The following is an 18,909-nucleotide window of genomic DNA, read 5'->3' on the forward strand; positions in this document are numbered from 1 at the left end:
GATATCTCCCTCTGGAAAGACAGCGATTGGACAGGCTGGAAGACAGTGGATCTGCCAGAACGCCTGGTCGCTGACTGGGCCACGATGACTGGTCTTCTCCACGGCCTTGCGCCCTTGAACAGGAACACTCAGGACGTAATCGGTTGGGGAAACAAAACTAAAGGGTACACTGTCGCAGAGGGCTACGCCAAGCACCGAGAGAGACTGCACGTCCCTTAAACCCAGCGCCATGGCAAGCGATCTGGCGATGCCAGGCTTGGCCCAAAATAGACACGTTTGCGTGGATTCTGTGTCATGGTAGAATCCTCACCTTTGACCGTTTGCAGAAGCTGGGATACAACGGACCCTCCATCTGCCTCCTGTGCAGCAATAGTGAAGAATCAGCTGCGCATCTTTTCCTGGATTGCAGCTACGCCAAGCAGATATGGAGCGCCCTGTTGTATTTCTTGGATCCCTCCTTCCAGCTTCCGCATACAATGGCTGAACTCTTCGCTAGCTGGGCATCCAATTATCCTGGCCCTCCTCCTCAAAATCGGTTAATCAAATCAGCCTGGGCCATTCTTCCAAAGGTCATTTGCTGGCAGCTATGGCTAGAACGCAATAGAAGAACCTTCAGGAACGTCAGACAGCACCATAAAATCATTGAAGTCAAGATCAAGTGCCAAATAAAGGAATGTCTGTCCCAAATAAACGATGATGCAAATCTCACCCATCATGACAACGTTTGGGGCTCCTTCCTGGGATTACAATTTCTCCCAGCAATCAGAAATGCACCTCCTCTCAGAGAATGGCAAATTAGGAAAACGGAAGCTGACTTCCAAGACTGGCTCAAATCACAATCAAGCTACTTCCTTTTTTTCGATGGAGCAGCTAAGGGTAATCCGGGCAGAGCAGGTGCTGGAGGTGTCGTCCTAAACTCAACAGGAAAAAAATCCACTCATTTGCTTGGGGGCTTGGACACATGACCAGCACTCAAGTTGAGGCCTTGGCCCTCCTACAAGGCCTCAAGACTCTAAAGGAGCTAGACGTAAGGGAAGCAACTGTTATAGGAGACTCTCAAATCATCATAAGTGCAATGATCTCTAACTCCCCTGTTGCAGACCTTAAACTAGCTAGAATGATCTTCAGAATCAAGGCCCTTGAAAATGATTTCCAAAAGCTGAACTACTATCCTGTTTTGAGAGCCCACAATAAAGAAGCGGACAATGAAGCAAATAAAGCAGCCCTCCTCTCCGCCGGGGTCAAGCTGAAAGAAGGAAAAGAATCATGGGAAGTCATCCCTTAAGTCACGGTCCGCCATGTTTTACTGCTTGATCTTAAAAAAATTTGTCTGTATATCCAAGTGGGGGAAAATAGAGGATATAGAATCTACAGATCTTCATGCTATGGGAAAAATCTCAAGCCACAATAACATCCTCACTTCCATAAGTGAGACTTTTCAGGATTCAGACATCCTCATTGTACTCAGAAATTTGGCATTTAAGCCAGGAGGAATATAAATACAATATAACCGTTTCTGTCAAAATTTTTTTTTATAAAAAAATACTTTTAATTATAAATTGGTTTTATAAATAGAGAAAGAAGTTTTTATTTAATTAATTTGTGATTAAAATATAAATAACGATGAATACTTATTTATGTTCAAGAGTTAAGCCTCCAGGGTTAGGTTAATTGGTCAAGTCCTCGTCATTAAAGCCATGGGGGCTTCACTAACAGAGCAATACCATACCACGTGCATTCATATTGGGGGGTATATATTGAGGGAAAAATGACATAATATATTGTGCATATAATAGGGGGTAAAGGGTTTTTATATTTGCAGGTATAAAAAATGGAGCTCAAAGTTAATGAAAAACATAAAGGGGTATCAAAAATGTTAATGAAAAAATGGATACCTGCAATATCTAGTGAAAGTAGGGGCTTTTTAAATTAGGAAGGTGTATTGGTTCGTATTGGTAGGGGGTTAAATAATGTTATTTTTAAAGGTATTTTCCAATATGTAGTCAAATTAATGGTATTTTTTAGTATGCCACGAACGCACATGCTATGTTAGAGGTTCATTGAGTGAAGACCCCTTGACTAAAGCACCTCTACTTTTCTTTTTCCCATGGAAAAATTCGTAATTTCATTAGTGGAAGAAATTACATTTTGTATATGCATATGCATATTCTGATATTTCTATCGACATAAAACAAAACCGATGAAATATCAAAACCTACTACCAATTTTTCATCTGGGTAGTAGCCCCAACAGAGTCAGGGAGGAGTCCAAAAAATAAACCAAACAACCATGTAAATATTATCTTGGTCCACGCAGGGAGATAATACCAAAAATATGTGCAGTGCCAATCATATTGGCCGCATAACAGTTCATAAACAACAAAATAAATATGTATAATGTCTGTAAAAATTGTCCAAAAATTAGACCAATATGTCCATAAAGGGTCTGTGATAGTACTGGTAGCTAACTCCATTAATCTGTTCATTGATTAGCCAGATTCCCTGCTCCTAGATCGCGCCTTCTTTGGAAAGACGGTCAGCCTCTGTGTTCCGCTCCCTGTAGATGTGATTACATGAAAAGAAATCAAAATTGGAGATCAATCTTAATGCTTCATCTAGTATGTGTCTCAATGAAAAAGACCAACAATAGGAACACTTATTCAACCAATCGCAGATAATCTTAGAGTCACCAAACAGTTGAAGAGCATGGCAGTTCTTCTCTGAAGCAAAACGGATGATATGATAGGTTGCTAAAAGTTCAGCAAAGTTATTAGTGCCCCATCTCAATCCCATGGATAGCCAGAATGAGTGCCGCTCAGATAGGTGAAGAATAGCCCCACACCCCCTCCCCCCCCACAACCTTCCACTTGAGTAGCCCCATCAAAATATGCCCAGGGACGGTTGGGATCAATCAGTTCATGAGTGATGATTCGGGCTCTAGCTAAGGGCAAGTCATCAGGGATGAGATCATAATCTGTTATGATCAAGGCTGTAATGATGGTCCACCTAGGAGGGGAATTTTGAAAAATAAGCTGATTGCGGGCAATCCAGACAGCCCAACAAATCAACAAGGGGAGATTTCTCAGTTTGTGGGGTGTGACAGAGGAATGCCAATGGTTCCAGGCCTCTTCCAGAGTGCCAGGGTGCCAGATACAAATTGATGGTATAGCAGTTGATACAAGGTTCCATAAGTGGCGAATTACAGGGCAGTTCAAGAAAATGTGGGAAGTTGATTCACCATCCTTATTGCAAAAATGACACCAGTGTGGGCCAAAGTAGGATTGCTTCATCAGGTTATCCCCTATTGGAATTTTATTTCTCATAATGCACCACATTAAAAGTTTGGATCTAGGAGGCACCTTGAGTTTCCAAAGGTGTTTCCACCACTTCTGTAGAATGGGGGGCTTCCGAGGATCCGCCAGCACAATGTATCCCTCCTTTGGAGTGTATCTCCCTGATTTCGCCAGTGCCCAGATGATCTCGTCATCACCCCTTGTCAATCAGATATGAGCCTCTAGGAGGGCTTGTATATAGTTCCTCCAATGCTGCTGCCATGGTGGACGAATGTTGAGTTGGAGATCGGACTTCCAAGCCTGTTGAATAAAAGTGGTGTTGTTCTCATTAGCAATGTGTGCAAGGTGAGTGATTTGTTGCTCCCTTAGGTGCAATAAGAGATCTGGAGGTAATCTGTGCATATTCCCACAGCCAATCCACGGGTCAATACCAATGCGAACCTTGTTCCCCGAATGAATTCTCCAGGTGATGCCCGCGCGGATGGGATCCAAAGCTTTCAGGACAGCCTTCCAAATAATCGAAATACCTATGTAGAGCCTAGCCGGTCTTCTAATCCATTCCAGTACATGAGTAGGGGCGATATATTTCGAGTAGGCCACTCTTGTCCACAGATTGTCCGAAGCTACCAAATGCTAACCAAGTTTTGTAGTCAGGGCTGAGGAAAATTCATCAAGCTTTTTGAGTCCCTAGCCACCCCATTTTTTTGGAGATGGCATCCCATTTTGCCCATGCAAATATTCTTCCCGGCTGATTACCCCTCCATAAGAATCTGCAACAAACATTTTGTATCCTTGCCAGAATGGCCCTAGGAATCCAGGCAAGATACATCCAATAGACCGGGGTCTCTTCCAGTACACTCTTGATGAGTGTCAGACGGCCTGCGCGAGATAAGAATCTTAAGTACCATGTACTTAGCCGTTTTTCCAGCTTAACAATGAGCCAAGTCTAGTCTGCAATCTTATATCCTATCGGCTTCAACTTGTATCCCAAATATTTTAGCCCCTCCTCTAGAGCAATCAATGTAAAGTTAAATCTGTGGAGGGCATAATGAATTTCGTGCTGTGTGCAAGTTGCAATCATCAATGTTGATTTTCCTTCATTGATGATCATCCCAGCGGTCTTTTGAAATAAGGAGAATATATCTTTGATCGATGTTATATCCCCCACACTTCCATTGAGAAATATCAGCACGTCATCCACGAAAAGAAGGTCTGTGAGCATGCAGTCATCTGTAATCTTGATACCAGAGAGTCTGCCTCTTCTGTGCTCTTCCGATATTATCCGACCAAGGCCTTCCATAATCAAGAGAAAAAGCAGAGGGGAGAGAGGACACCCCTATCGTAAGCCACGAGCCGAGGAAAAAAAGGGGATGCACTCGCATTGACCAATACACTGAAAGGAATGTTAGTGATGCATCCCATAAACCATTTAATGAAAATAAAAGGGAAACCAAGGTGGGTAAGAAGCATTCTCACATATAACCAATTCACCCGGTCAAAAGCTTTAGATAAATCCACCTTCATTATCATACCTTTGCCTTTCTTGCTGTGTAGAGTGTGTAATACTTCTTGAGCCATACCAATTGCCTCATGTATTTGTCTATCCTTCAGGAACGCAAATTGTTCAGGTAGGATGTGTTTAGATAAGATAGGCTTCAATCTGTTTGCAATAATTTTGGCAATAATCTTATACAGACAGTTACAGAGCGAAATGGGGCGGAATTCATCAAAGGTGGACGGATTGTCAGCCTTCGGGATCAGAGCAATGAAGGTGGATGTAATGGCTGCTTCCAAACGTCCCGAAACCCTTGACTCCTCCACAACTCTGAGGAGATCTGGTCCAATCAACTCAAAAAATTCCAAGTAAAATTCGATGGACCAACCATCAGGTCTAGGGCTTTTGTCCTTGCTGAACCACTTTAAAGTGTCCTCCAACTCCCCCAAAGTGACCTCTTGTATCAATTCCTCCTCCTCATCTTGTTCCACATATCCTGGGAAGAGCTGAGCGACTCGAATAATTTCTGCTAAGTTAATCTCCCCGAGGTCGTTATAGGCTTGTTTAAAGTGTGAGCTTGCAAGAGAGGCGAGCTGAGGGAAAGTGTGTGTTGTCCTTCCCTGTTCATCTTGCATTTGCCGAATAGTGTTGACAACTTTCCTCCCATTTGTCTTCCTTTTCTTTGAGGATCTTACCACGGGCTCAGTAGAGGGGTGTGATGTTATTCTTGTGCTCCTCAGATCTGAATAGCCCTCCCAGCTCTTTTTCAAATACCTCCAGTTCATTCTCAATCAGTCTCAACGAATGATCATCCTGAAGTATTTTTTGATGGGCCCAGTTTTTAGACATCTTCTTCAACTCTGTTAAGTTGCTAATAAATCCGGCCGAAGCTATACCTCCAACCCTTGGTGGTTTTGATTTCCAAAATTCATTGACCATGCTGATATATGAAGCATCCTTAAGCCAAGTAGAACTGAACTTGAAAGGACCCTTCAGCCTGTCTCTTCCTCGACCTATTTCCATATAAATAGGCAAGTGATCAGAGAGTCCACCTGTCCCAACCCATTGTCTAATATTGAGGCCCATATCCATAATCTATTCCTTAACTAGAAATCGATCTAGCCTCCTAGCAAGGCCATTATCCCCCACCCTATTATTTCTCCAAGTGGCCTATAATTTTGCAATAGGAATGTCTATCAGATGGTGAAGTTCCAATATGGACGAGAAGTAGTCTGAGAGAGAGTCCCTTTGTGCTCGCTGAACCCAAGATTCGACGCAGCCTATTGAAAAATTTAAATCCCCTCCAACAATCAGGTTACCAGCTGAAAATTGATCTGAATCAAGAAGGCGATCCCAGAATGCAGGGCGATTCAGGAAAGGTCCATAAATATTGACAACTCTGAAGGGAGTCCCCAACTTAGCAGAGTATACATCAACCCCAATAAAACCCTGTCCTCCCCAGCAACTGATTTCTTTAATAGTTCGAGTATTTAAGCCCAAAGCAAGACCTCCAGAGCGGCCGTGTGCATCCAATCCTGAAAATCTCCATCCCGGCAGATAGTGTTCCATGGTCCTAGCTATATCATTAGATTGACCCAAGGTTTCCTGAAGGAATATGATATCCAAAGAGTCAAGAGAGAGTAGCCGGCGGAGTGCTAGTTTTTTATCGGGCCTAGCAAGCACTCTGCAATTGTAGGATAGAATCTTCATGGAGGGGGTTCGGAAAGGGTTGATCTTGCTCTAAGAACCCCAGTGATAGTAGATTGCTTGCCCAAAGAAATGTCAACATTAGCTTGAGCTTGTGCAATTTTGAGATTAGAAGGATGGCCTCGGGAGGGTTTGATAGGGAGGGGGGGTGGAGAATATCTAATCCAACCTGGTTCTTAGTCGAAAGTTTCGTTCGAGACCGGGTATTGTATCGAGGGACCAAGGCCTTGAACATTATAGCTGAGGACTGCGGAGGGGGGGTACAAAGCAGTGCTGGGGGAGTGGGGGCATAAGAGTTGAGGGGGCGCGGGGGGGGCGGGGGGAGGTAATGGCACAAATAGTAGTAACAGGGGGCTCCAGAGGGATATTAGTACCCAGACTCAATAACTGTTTAGATATTGAATTATGAATATCAGAAAAGCATTGTGTGGTGGGTAAGTGATAGGAATGCATACCCGAAGAATAGGAATCTCCCGAGGCCGTCGCTGTAGTGCCAGGAACAAGTGGAGGGGGATGGTGAGGCAGTCGACCACGCTTCCTCGGAGTGTTCTGGGACTGCTCCGCTGAACGCAAACCAGGGCTCGATAATGTTCATGTTCCCCCAGAGTGAGGAGTAGAAATCCTATGAAATTCCTTAGAGGCACGAGGCAATTCCTCTCTTGTAGGGTCTCCATGAGACAAAGCATCCTGATCCGATGGAACCTGGGGAAAATTCCTCACTGATTTCCTGCTATTCCATTTGTTTAGTGGGCAATCTTTGAAAAGGTGCACCACCTTGTGGTAGCGCCTACATTTGAAAGGTACCCCCTCATAATCTAGCATTTGCCTCCGCGTCACATCCCTCCATTATATGTTGATATATTCCGAGAGCCCTCTCGAGAGGTCCATATGTACTAATATTTTGGCATAAGCCATTCTTCCTGTCATGGTATAAGATTCATCATGTGTGAGATACGAACCCAAGGCGTCCCCAATCTGTCTGAATATCTGCTCAGTCCAGAAGTGTACGGGAAGACTCGGGAGACGTACCCAAACTGGTCCAGTCCTCGCCTTTTCAGTCTCTGGATCAAACATTGGAGTCCATCTTTGAAGGAGGACTGGAGCTTGATCAATGTGCCAAATTGTAGTGAGGACCCAATTGGTTTGGGCAATGCTTTTGAAGCGCAGTGCAAACCAACCCCTCACAAAGGTTTGCACATGAGGGGGTTTCGACAGATGGTGTCCCCAAACCTCCATCGTCCACTTCTAAAGATGCTCAACGTTGTAGTGTCTGCCCCTAACACTTCCAACCAAAACCTTTTCTGTCGAGTCCATTGCCTCACTGAAAGGAGTGTCTTCAGCTAGTTTTAAGAAGATTTTGTTGCTGCTTAGAGGGAGGCGCTTTTTCCTTTTTGTAGTCCTTGTTTATTTGTTGGTCAAGTCTGCCACCGCCCTATCCTCCGAGTCATCCACTAGTGCAGCCTTGTCTTTCCTTGTCAATGGTCCTTTTGCCTTAAGATTGTCGAAGAACCCTGAGATAATGCCTATTTCCGTGAAGTTGCCCTGTGGAGGGTTTCCCGAGTCCTGTGGAGCTGTATGGACCAGCACCTTATTGTCCGGTGTGTGAGGAAACCCTACTGAGGGTTTATTCAACTCAATCCCCATAGGAAACAAGCCTAAGCCCGACCCAAGGACCTGTGTGTCTGGCGCACTCCCACAAAAAGCCTTTGATATGGGTTCCCTGAGCGGTTGAGGGCCTGCGTATTCTCGAATGGCCATAGCTTCTGGTGCTATCGATATAGAGGGTATGAGTTGCTGAGAGAATGAGGGTAGGGCATCAACTTCTGAAGCCAGTTCATGCTCAAAAGTTAAATAATCGTCCACTGTTGACCCCGTTTGAGGCCATAACAGCAGTTGTTTCGTAGAAACCGCGGAGAAAACGTCTTTTGCCTCCATAACTGTCGAGAAATCGGGCTGACAGCTGCTTGAAGGAATGTTAGTGGGGGACCAAAAACCATCTAGGGGTAATCAAAGAATAAACTAAACCCTTCAGAAACCACATTCAGCTAAGGTATGACTTGAATAAATCGCGAAGGAACCGAAAATCTCTCAAGTGTGCTAAAATACTCCGCAGTAAGAAAGCCTGTATCCGGGTCTTCAAAACCTCCATCCACTAAACGAACCTGCTAACAACTAAACCCCGGTTTCCTAGATGGGAGAAGACCCACCCCAATGCACCCATGATTAAAACACAGTTACGGAAAGAAACATATCCCACCATGATAGTCAACTAAGGATTACCCTGCGCTGAACCCTAGTTCTTCCACGATCGCCTTCGAGAGCTCCGCCTCCAGTCATCTATGCATCGTATTCAAACAAATAACAGTACTTCTAAAGCACCTCTACTATTGAGAGGTCATGTGTTTAATTTTCTCGATACAAGTTCAATGTTCTCGATACTCTTAGGGTTATACTGGTTGAGATAACAAGAAGTGATCCTTTTGGGTAGAATTACCTAGTACAAATATTCATCTTCAACATTATTAACCACATGGAGTTTTAGCACCAATGCTCATACCTTAATGCCTCCCTTATCACACTAGGAAAGAAATATTTAAGGGTATAATGGATGTGATGGGGAAGAATGAGGGTTTAATTGGAACCTAAGTGTTTGGAATATTAAAACACTCCTCTATAAATTGAGGTCCTCAATGCAAGTTGAGTGTTTGAAAAGGCATTACTCGTAGTTGCCTCTTAGAGCATAATATGCATTGTTCAGCTCTGAATAAAATTATTTGTATTTTTATATAAAGTTCAAGATTCTTATATGAGAATGGAGAACATTCTAAATGTGTATGCATTAGTGTAAGGTCTACTCACGGTCTACTTAGAGGCTTTAGAATTCCTTGGTGGAAATGTGGGTTCTTGATCATCACTCCAATATTATGTATGTACATGATGGATAGCCAAAACCAATAAATTTAATTTATAAACAAATATTAAATGATAATAAAATACATCATTGGTTGTAGAATAGGACAAAAGACATAAGGGGTGTGTCTCTCCAAGAGGGGGGAAATAAAGAAGCATAAGGCTAAGGAAATGCCTTAATAAGTGATTTAATCCAAAGTATTTGTAACCTTAATTATTTTCCTTGATTAATAGCTAATTTTCATTTAACTAAACCTAGGGGGTTATCACATAAATGAGGTACACATGCCTTTCTAAAGTTACATTTCTCCTTCATGCCATGCAACTAAAACGTTTACACTTTACCATGCAAAAAAAAACCATTGTTCTAGCTAAAGTTTTGAAAAGTGGGTTTCAAATGTCAAGTAGCATATAGATTATTAGAGGGTTGAATTATTGGAAGCTTGAATTACCTTGTGACCTATCTTGAATTACCTTTTGAACTATCCTTTATTTAAGGAAATTAGAGGAATTATCCTTGAGTAAAAATTGTCATGAGAATGATGTAAGTGAATTATGGAAATCTACAACTAAGAATTAAGTGAGAATTGTGGTTTTATGAAATGATAATAATTGTCATTGAGGAAATTCACTAGAGATGACAATTCCCCGGAATCCGAATGGCCAACCCATGATGGATCCTTAGAGGAAAGTGGGTTAGTGGCATAGCCTTAGGAACTACTAAGAAAATAAGGGTATCCCATTTCATTTGTTGTGTAGACTAATGGAGAAGAAGGTTTATGAATTGGGGATTGTTATCTATTTAATTAATGATAGTCAAATTGGGAAATGGGTTGTGAAAAGATAAATTACAACCATCCATGTGAAGATTTTGTCCATGTGGATTGATAGCCTTAGCTCGAGGGTGACCTTTGTTGTAGAGATAAATATCATAGTAGAGAGACTTTGGTTGGGTGGAATCTTCATCTTTTACCACTAGTTCAACAATTCTAGATAGATAAATGCTTAGAAATTTATATGTGAATTGTGTTGAATTAATATAATTAAATGTTATGGTTTATGTCATAGTTGAATTAATTTTCAATTTATTCTTCTGTTTGCCAATGTTGGCCTATATATATGATTTATGGTTTAATGAATAATTGAATGGTTACATCTATGTTGCATATAAATGTATTTCCATGGTTGCTTAATCATCGCAGAGCAATGAGTTTAATTACTTAGTAAATTGGTATGAATTTGGGTGGTTAAAAGAAGTACCTTGTATCCTCAAATGGCATAGAGGATATTGGGTACATTACACAATGGTATCAAAGCTACTAGTCACAACATTGGGATTGTATAGGCTAGAAGATAGGTATATATGAAGAGGTTCCAGTGTATGTGACAAGTGTTTGGTGAAAATTCTCTTTGAATAATTAGGGAAAATAGTCTCTAAAGCTTAAAAATGTGTAATTGAGTGTTGAAATTACCAAATTGGAAGGTTGTTACCGCATTTTGATAGCTTATGAACGAATACACAGGGAAATTCTTGAATTTAAAAGTTATATTTTTGAAATTCTTGAGAAAATGAAATCTGTGGGCTAATTTTTTGGAAAAATGGCCATGATGAGAATGGAATGTATAGAGCCATAACTCCCAATTTAGAAGCCCAACTTGGGCATGGGTGTGATCATTGGAAGGCTAATTCAAAAGGAAACTTTTTTTATGGTTTAAATCTTGGAGAAGTGATTTAGAATTCCTCAAAATATGAGAAGATGAAGATAATGTTATAGACCTGGAATATAGATGTATTTGACATTTTATTGGTATGTACACTTTTTGCAGAGTCAAAGCTACAAAAAGGATAAGTAAAGAACAAAAGAGGAGACACATAAGACGGGAAAACCCTAACATATATGAAGAAGTTAGAGGAATAAGTATCATCATGAAAGAAATAGATTTTGAAAATTATAGAAAGATAATGGAGTCAATGGAGTTGGTAGAAACTATAATGAGCTTGAAAATGGAGATGTAGAGCTGATAATGAAAGGATGTTGAAATCTCAAGAGGAGAAAAATTGAACAAACACTCAACTATTATATAGCTTAAATCATTTGCAAAAATAAATGAATAATGGATCAAGTTCAAGGTATGAGGAAGGATATAGAGTCCATTTGAGAAGAGAAAACCATGGAATATCATCGCACATAAGAGGTGCTACAAGGAATCAAAAGTTTTATTACTCATTGGAACATTTAAAGAGGAATCCATAAACATCTAAAGAATCATAGAGCAATCCATAAGATGGGAGGAGATGATGAATCTTGGTTTCTAGGAATAAGGAAATACTTTATGTTGCATAATTACTCATCAAATATAGAAGCCACAATTGATGGGGGAAATATTCTAGTTTATAGCAACAACCAGTGCATGTTAAGCACATCAATGAGATGATAATTTCCTAGCAATAACTCAATAAGCATTTCTAGTAGCAACATATTTCTAAGCATTACTATGACAATAACATGCAAACATTTTTCAAGCTCAAGCTGAGAAATATGGCCATGAAAGAGCATGAAAAATGAGAAGGAAAAGATAAAAATATTCTTAAGTGGGTTTCCTTCATCCTTTGCATGGATGTTCTCAGTTGCTAATACTTGGTCGTCACTCAACTGCTATTACTCGGCCATTGCTTCTACTTGGATGTATTTTCTTGAGAGATAAATGCACTTTTGGATGTTTTTAAATGATCACAATCACCTCCTATTTATATGAAAACATGAGGGCTACATGTGGTGTCAACAAGTCTAATTTGGACATAAGCTGACCTGCTCTTTTCTCCCAAATTAATCCACAACCACATATATTATCTTCAAAAATTCAAAACTCCATTTCTCCAACTCGGAATCAGATGAACTCCATTGTGTCAGATTGATATTGATGAGAGCTATCATCCTCATCCATCACATGTCGAATGTGCTCATGGTTTTGGCCCAAATCACAATGGGTGCAAAACCCCATGCTTGGGTTTCAAGCCCATAAGGCGACTTGTGGAGCTCCTTCCTCCAAACCCTTGATCCTCAAGGCTTGGAGTACCTCCCAACCTAAAAAAATCAACATTTTAAAATTCAAATAGCTCGATCGAGCTATTTTTTTGGCGCTCGATTGAGCACTTAAAAATGACTTGATCGAGTGCTTAAATTTCTTGATTGAGCCCTCTTTTTTTCACCTAAACTCACCCTCTCTTGCCAGAAAGTGTAACCTAGCCCCATGCTATCACCCTTAATTAAATTAATTTTTTTTATTCCAAATAAATTTTTAATATTTAGGTATTTAAAAGAAAATGTTGTTTTAACTTGATTTGTAAAATGTTGTTGAGTCACGATAAGTTTTACATTATTTTGAAATCTTTATATATTATTTCATTTTCAATATTATATTAATATTACTTGTTTAGTGCATAAAATCATGGAATAAATTGAAATTGGTATAAAGATGCTAAGTTAGCTACACCACTCACATATTATCCACATATTAAATATAATATGTAGTCTATGAAAATCAATATAGGAATTTAGACTATCTACAAGGTGAGGCCTATGTCCCGTTGATACAAATATAAAGAAAATGGTACTAGGCATGGTTATTGTGGCAAATGACTATTAGAGGATTGTTTACTTCCTTTATTCAATGTCTAAATGTTGTATTCAACTATGGAACTAGAAGAATACATTAACAAAGAAACCCCTTCCTATCCTAGGAACACAACTATCTAGAGTTAAGGTTAGAGTTTTTACATGTGTCAACTTCTAGTCGAAGTTATAATTTTACACCCTATACAATTTTCTTAAATTTCCAAATGATATTAGTTCCACAAATGTGAGTAATGTGGCTTAACATGGCATCTAGTTGGTATCATCTTGGTAAACAAAATTGCTACGAGAAAAACTTTCACATGCTAACTCCAATTGAGGTGACACTTCTCTCATTGAAAAACTCTCAATGTCAAGAACATTGTCCAAAGGTTGACAAATTTGTTCATAATCTTCTGACCCAAAAATGACCATTTTAGTTGATGAGTTTATGAAAATCTCTAATTTGTTAAATCATATGAATAATGATATATTAAGAAATATTATACAGGAATGATTCAATGAAATTGCACACATAATACATGTGATATTGCAAAAACATTTCGATCCATATATTTATAGTGATCACTGTAATAAAAGGATTGTTATTATCCAATAATATTTCATATACAAGGTAATGGAAAGATTGTAAAATTAAATGAGATGAAACAAAGGTTAATTTTATTAATATTTTAGAATGATATGGTAATATATGTTGATGATTAAGATACCAAGTGTTGCAAGGAAGTTTTGTTTTAGCTACTTAAGTTACATATTATGCTTCAACAAAATTGCAAATTGATATATGAAGTGGAAATATTAGTTGCCTAATAAGGAGCAATGACTTGCATAAATTTTTGCCCATTCACATTTTTACTCATACTCATTAAAGTGCTGAAAAGCGCATAAATAATGATGGTAAGTCCTTGTAAATATATTCTTTTACATATTGTTCCTATCCATTTTATGCAAACATTTGCTTAAATTGTAGCTGATGTTAAATATGTTATTTAAGTGAGTATGAACTATTTTCAAGGGTTTTAATTTTGAGTGGGTTTCTTATGAAGCTTAACAATGAAAAATCACTGCATAAATATCTAAAAATTATGACATAAATATTGCAACTGTGTTTAGAAATTATGGACAAAAGATATGTGGGAGTTATCCACATGGAATTGTATTGTGCAAAGGCTTCAATAAGGCCTTCAAAATTTATATATATAATTATTATTATTATTATTTAAATTAAACATTATAATTTACACTAATCAATACTGGTCATCTTTTGCAAGAGTCTTGACGTGGCAAGGACTAATAAGACTATTAAAATAATAAAAAACTTATAGACTAAAATTTCTAAATTATATGACACAAATTAAATCTCATTTTTATATGTTGTATATTAAATTAAAAATAACCCTGGCTAACTTGAATAGTGCTTGCCAATAGTGATTAATAAACTTGGGATCTCTATCACAAAGTATGCGATGAGGTTGGCCATGGAAATTATACACATTCTTTAATACTGAATCAGCAACTCGCAGAGCTGTCAACATTCAAAATTACTATACTATTAAGAAAATTGTTTATGGGTTACAATGATGATGAACACACACAGTACTAAGTAGACAGAATAAGTAAAATAGAAAATTGTTTGTAAATAAATTTGTTGTTGGTATTAAATATTGATACTAATTAGAATGTAACCAGGAATGTTGTTGCCTAAATAGAAAATGTTTGTAAACCATTTTTTTTTGTTGGTATTAAATATTGATAAATTCGATTGTAACCAGGAATGTTGTTGCCTAAATAGAATGATTATGAGTGGAAATAAAAATATGAATGATACACTGGGTGAATATGATTTAAAGCTATGATATCTAAGTTTAAACCATGAACAAAGTTCAATGCAAAGCAATGATTTCCACCTAGGAAAAGGGAGGTTACATATGGTAATGAAATTGCAAAAGGTTCAGAAATTCACAAACCCTTGAATATTATAGACTGGACGGGTTATTAAAGAATCTAATGGAAGATTTAGCAGGAATGTAAGGAAGAGATAAAACTGTATAAAAGTGAGATTTGAACTCAATGATCACACTGTTAAGCTCCATTAATTTTGCACAATTGCTACCTACAATTATGGAATTTAAATTGCAGTCTTTCCTTAACTTATGGAAACCAACTACAGTAGTTTCCTTAAGTTAAGAAAATCAACTGCAATTACTAAATTTCTTATTGGGAGCTACTAAAGTGGTCCATTACTTTGATTTGAGTTCTCTGCCTTGATCTGTGGGACATCTAACACATAGCTATTAGAAGCTTGATGGAAGCTTAGCTATAAACTCATCTGTTTGGTCCCCAAGCTCTCATCTCAATCCCCTTCAGTTTTTCACACCATCTAGCTGAGATAGCAGAGCTTGGAAGTGCCTTCAGAATTTTTGTATTCTTTTCTTTTTGCCTGGATAGAAGCTGGAGTGCTGAAGAAGAAGCAAGTGGACTGTGGCCTGCATCAAAACATCACCAATGGCTGGAGGTAATTCGTATCCCTGGGCATTAAGTTTTTACAACGGTTCTTTCAGTTATTCCGCATGCAGAATCGCTGTTTTAATTTTCTTACATTTGGTATCGGAGCCAAGTTTTACCTCTGCCTTGGTGTGCAATTCGAATAGCATTAGAAATTTTATTTATGCTGAAGATTGCGCAACCATTAGAATCATGTAAAAGTACACGATCTACACATCCAGCGATGAGATATTCATTCTTATAGCTCATTTCAATTTTATTCTTAAATCCTAACGTGGTATTCAACTAGACGAAGTATTTACAGTATATACATATTTGCTTTCGAAATATGTTCAACTGTTGCTGCCCATCATGCTTGCTAAAGGGCACTTACCATGAAAGATGCAACAACTTGAGCCGTTTCGTGAGAACGGCTAGCTTGAAACGTCTAGGTTGGACATGATTCCATGTCATCCGAGCGTTTAAACACTTATTTTCAAAGTGTTTGTAGGTGAGTATATCAAATAATTATAACAAGCGATTTAACGAATAGCTCAATTAATTAATGGACGAGGGCAGAAGTTCAGACTTTTCAATCATAATTTAAATATACTTTTTTGTACGTATTATTAGTTAGCTTTTGTTGCATATATTTGGACTGTTCGCTCTCAGCCTCTCCCGTTAGAAAATTCTAACCCGCAGTCGTTAACAACAAAGTTAGAGGAGACAGGGAGGAGAAAAGCCTGCTGGAGTCTATTTTATATTGGAATAATTGCTTATAGATAACTAAAAGGCCAAGGAAAACCTGTGAAATATTTGTGTAGAATTTTGTAAATGCCTATGTTGTACCATATGGTATTGCGTCAGGGTAGTATCCATTCCATTCAGGAGAAACTCTTGTCGCTGAAGTTCGATATGTCACTTATTTTTTATTTTATTTTTTTATTGTGGATTTGGGAAATTGCAAGAATCCCCTTGTGGCTGAATTTTAATGTGACAGTTGCTTTTACATTGCGAATGGATTACAATATTTGTGTTTTTGAAATTTGGAAGGATAGATCAGAGACTTAAGTTGTTATGCGAGTACTTCATTAACGATTATGAAGTTTCTTTTGAACGATGGAATTAATCTATAATTATGAAGTTCATTAAATTGGAAATTTTTGAACTTTGAATTAAATTCTGACCTAGCTTATTCCCAAGCTGTTTTTTCGCATTCTTTGGGTTTGCAGTCGGAACTCAAATCTTTTACCTTAACCAATATCAATAAGTGCCTTTTATGAGTGATTACGGTTTTACTAGCAGATAAGAGCACCGATTTAGAGTTCCATTTTTATGTTGGGAATTTTGTCGAGGGGATATTGGTTAAATATTGGAAAATTGGAAATCTAACTTCTCAGAAAAATCATCAGAGCATTTTTATTATTTGATAATTATTTTTATGGAAGAGTAAGCTTGGCCCATATTTTCAAATGGATGTCTTTATGTAGCAAGGCTTCTGGCTGACACATCTAGTGGTGCAGTTAGCAGCCTTAAAGACTTGCACAATTTGTGTGGTAGCGTGTGCCATGCTATTCAATATATGTTTATATGATGGTTCTTGAATTTGTTAGCTGTGTTTCCTGATCCCATCATTAGCGAATAATGGAACTCTGTAAATTTTATAATTGATTACATATTTATTGTAAAATTTACGCTGAACTTACATTTATAATAATGAACATTTGTAATCAAAGAAGAAATAAGAAATGGTTTATTTCTCATTTGGGCATTTAGTTTTTTGATTCTATGTTTATTTTGCATGAAGTTCAGATTAGCGTTGTTGAAATTTAATTTAAATTTAATTAAACAATCAAAGTAGTCATTTTCGGTAATGCTGACTGCTTTAACCTTAATTTTTTATTTTGCTGGAGAATTATTACAGTTATATGGAGTTTATTAAAATGTCATTTTGACTTACTCCTTTCAGTAAACATTATTTTTCTCTCTGGTTAAGTTTTGTTTATGCAACAAAAATAATGTCTAGTGATCCATATAATTTTAGTTAATTAGAGAATAGCCACAACGTCTTTAATTAAATAAAATTATATATTTTGATTGGTTAGATCACATAAAGATTATTTAGACATTAAATTGTAATTAATTAGACTGAATATAATAAATTTTATCCCACAGGAATATTTATTATATTTATCTAATTAATTAGGATAAAATTTCATAACCTACCCACAGGAGTTATGAATTAATAAGTTTTATCATAAAGTTTTATTGAGTCTGTTTGAAATGAAAATTTAGCCCACAGGCAATTTTTATGTCATTAGATTCAATTCTTTTTAGCATGATTTACATTGAATATAATAAATTTTATCCCACAGGAATTTTTATTATATTTATGTAATTAATTAGGATAAAATTTCATAACCTACCCACAGGAGTTATGAATTAATAAGTTTTATCATAAAGTTTTATTGAATCTGTTTGAATTGAAAATTTAGCCCACAGGCAATTTTTATGTCATTTGATTCAATTCTTTTTAGCATGATTTACATTGGTAAAACATGAAAGTTTATTAAGCCTCAATTTTAACATAAGCATGTGATTTTTTAATGCAGTAGTACAACCTGCAAATTTCTCTGAAATTCGTTGTGACATTCCCGAACTTAAGGAAGTAATCTCGTTTGTTTGTTATGAATCTAATATGGTTAACGTTAATATTAACACATGGTGGATTGATTCTGGATCAACAATTCACATTTCGAATTCCTTGCAAGGTTTGCAAAACCTAAGGAAGCCAGTGGGAAGTGAGCAAAACATCTTATCAGGAAACAAGATGGGCTCGCATGTGGAAGCTATAGGAACATGTTATTTAACTTTAAGTAGTGGCTTTGTTTTGGAATTAGAAAAGACCTTTTATGTTCCAAGTTTTTCTAGAAACTTGATTTCATTTTCAAGGTTTGTACCTTTTGGATATTCCTTAAACTTTTCAGAAAAATCTTTCAGTCTATTCTATAAATCTGATTATGTTGGGAATGGTATTTTGTCTAATGGTCTTTACTGCATTAATTTACAAATAATGCCACTTATGATTCAATGCATGTTCACACTGGCACTAAAAAATGTGTTATTAATGAAGATTCCTCTAAATTATGGCACCGGAGACTAGGTCATATCTCCATAAATAGAATTAAAAGATTGGTAAATGAAGGAATACTTGATACTCTAGATTTTACTGATTTTGAGACTTGTGTGGACTGCATAAAGGGAAAGCAGACCAACAAGTCAAAGAAAGGTGCCAAAAGGAGTTCGAACATATTAGAGATCATACATACTGATATATGTAGTCTAGACATGGACTCACATGGTCAGAGATACTTCATCTCCTTTAT

The 18,909-nt window shown here is 37.6% G+C and overlaps 1 protein-coding gene across 1 annotated transcript; it reads left to right on the plus strand.

Moving 5' to 3' along the window:
- Positions 1 to 961: 961 nt before the first annotated feature.
- Positions 962 to 1,285, plus strand: LOC149236943 (uncharacterized). The gene has a single exon (XM_089369082.1). The coding sequence runs from the start codon at positions 962 to 964 to the stop codon at positions 1,283 to 1,285; it is 324 nt and encodes a 107-aa protein (XP_089225208.1).
- Positions 1,286 to 18,909: the final 17,624 nt, after the last annotated feature.

The sequence above is a fragment of the Pinus tabuliformis genome, chromosome 8 (genome assembly GCF_031772625.1).
Source record: "Pinus tabuliformis cultivar Carrire ecotype Pingquan chromosome 8, CPIR1, whole genome shotgun sequence".
Lineage (NCBI taxonomy): Eukaryota > Viridiplantae > Streptophyta > Pinopsida > Pinales > Pinaceae > Pinus > Pinus tabuliformis.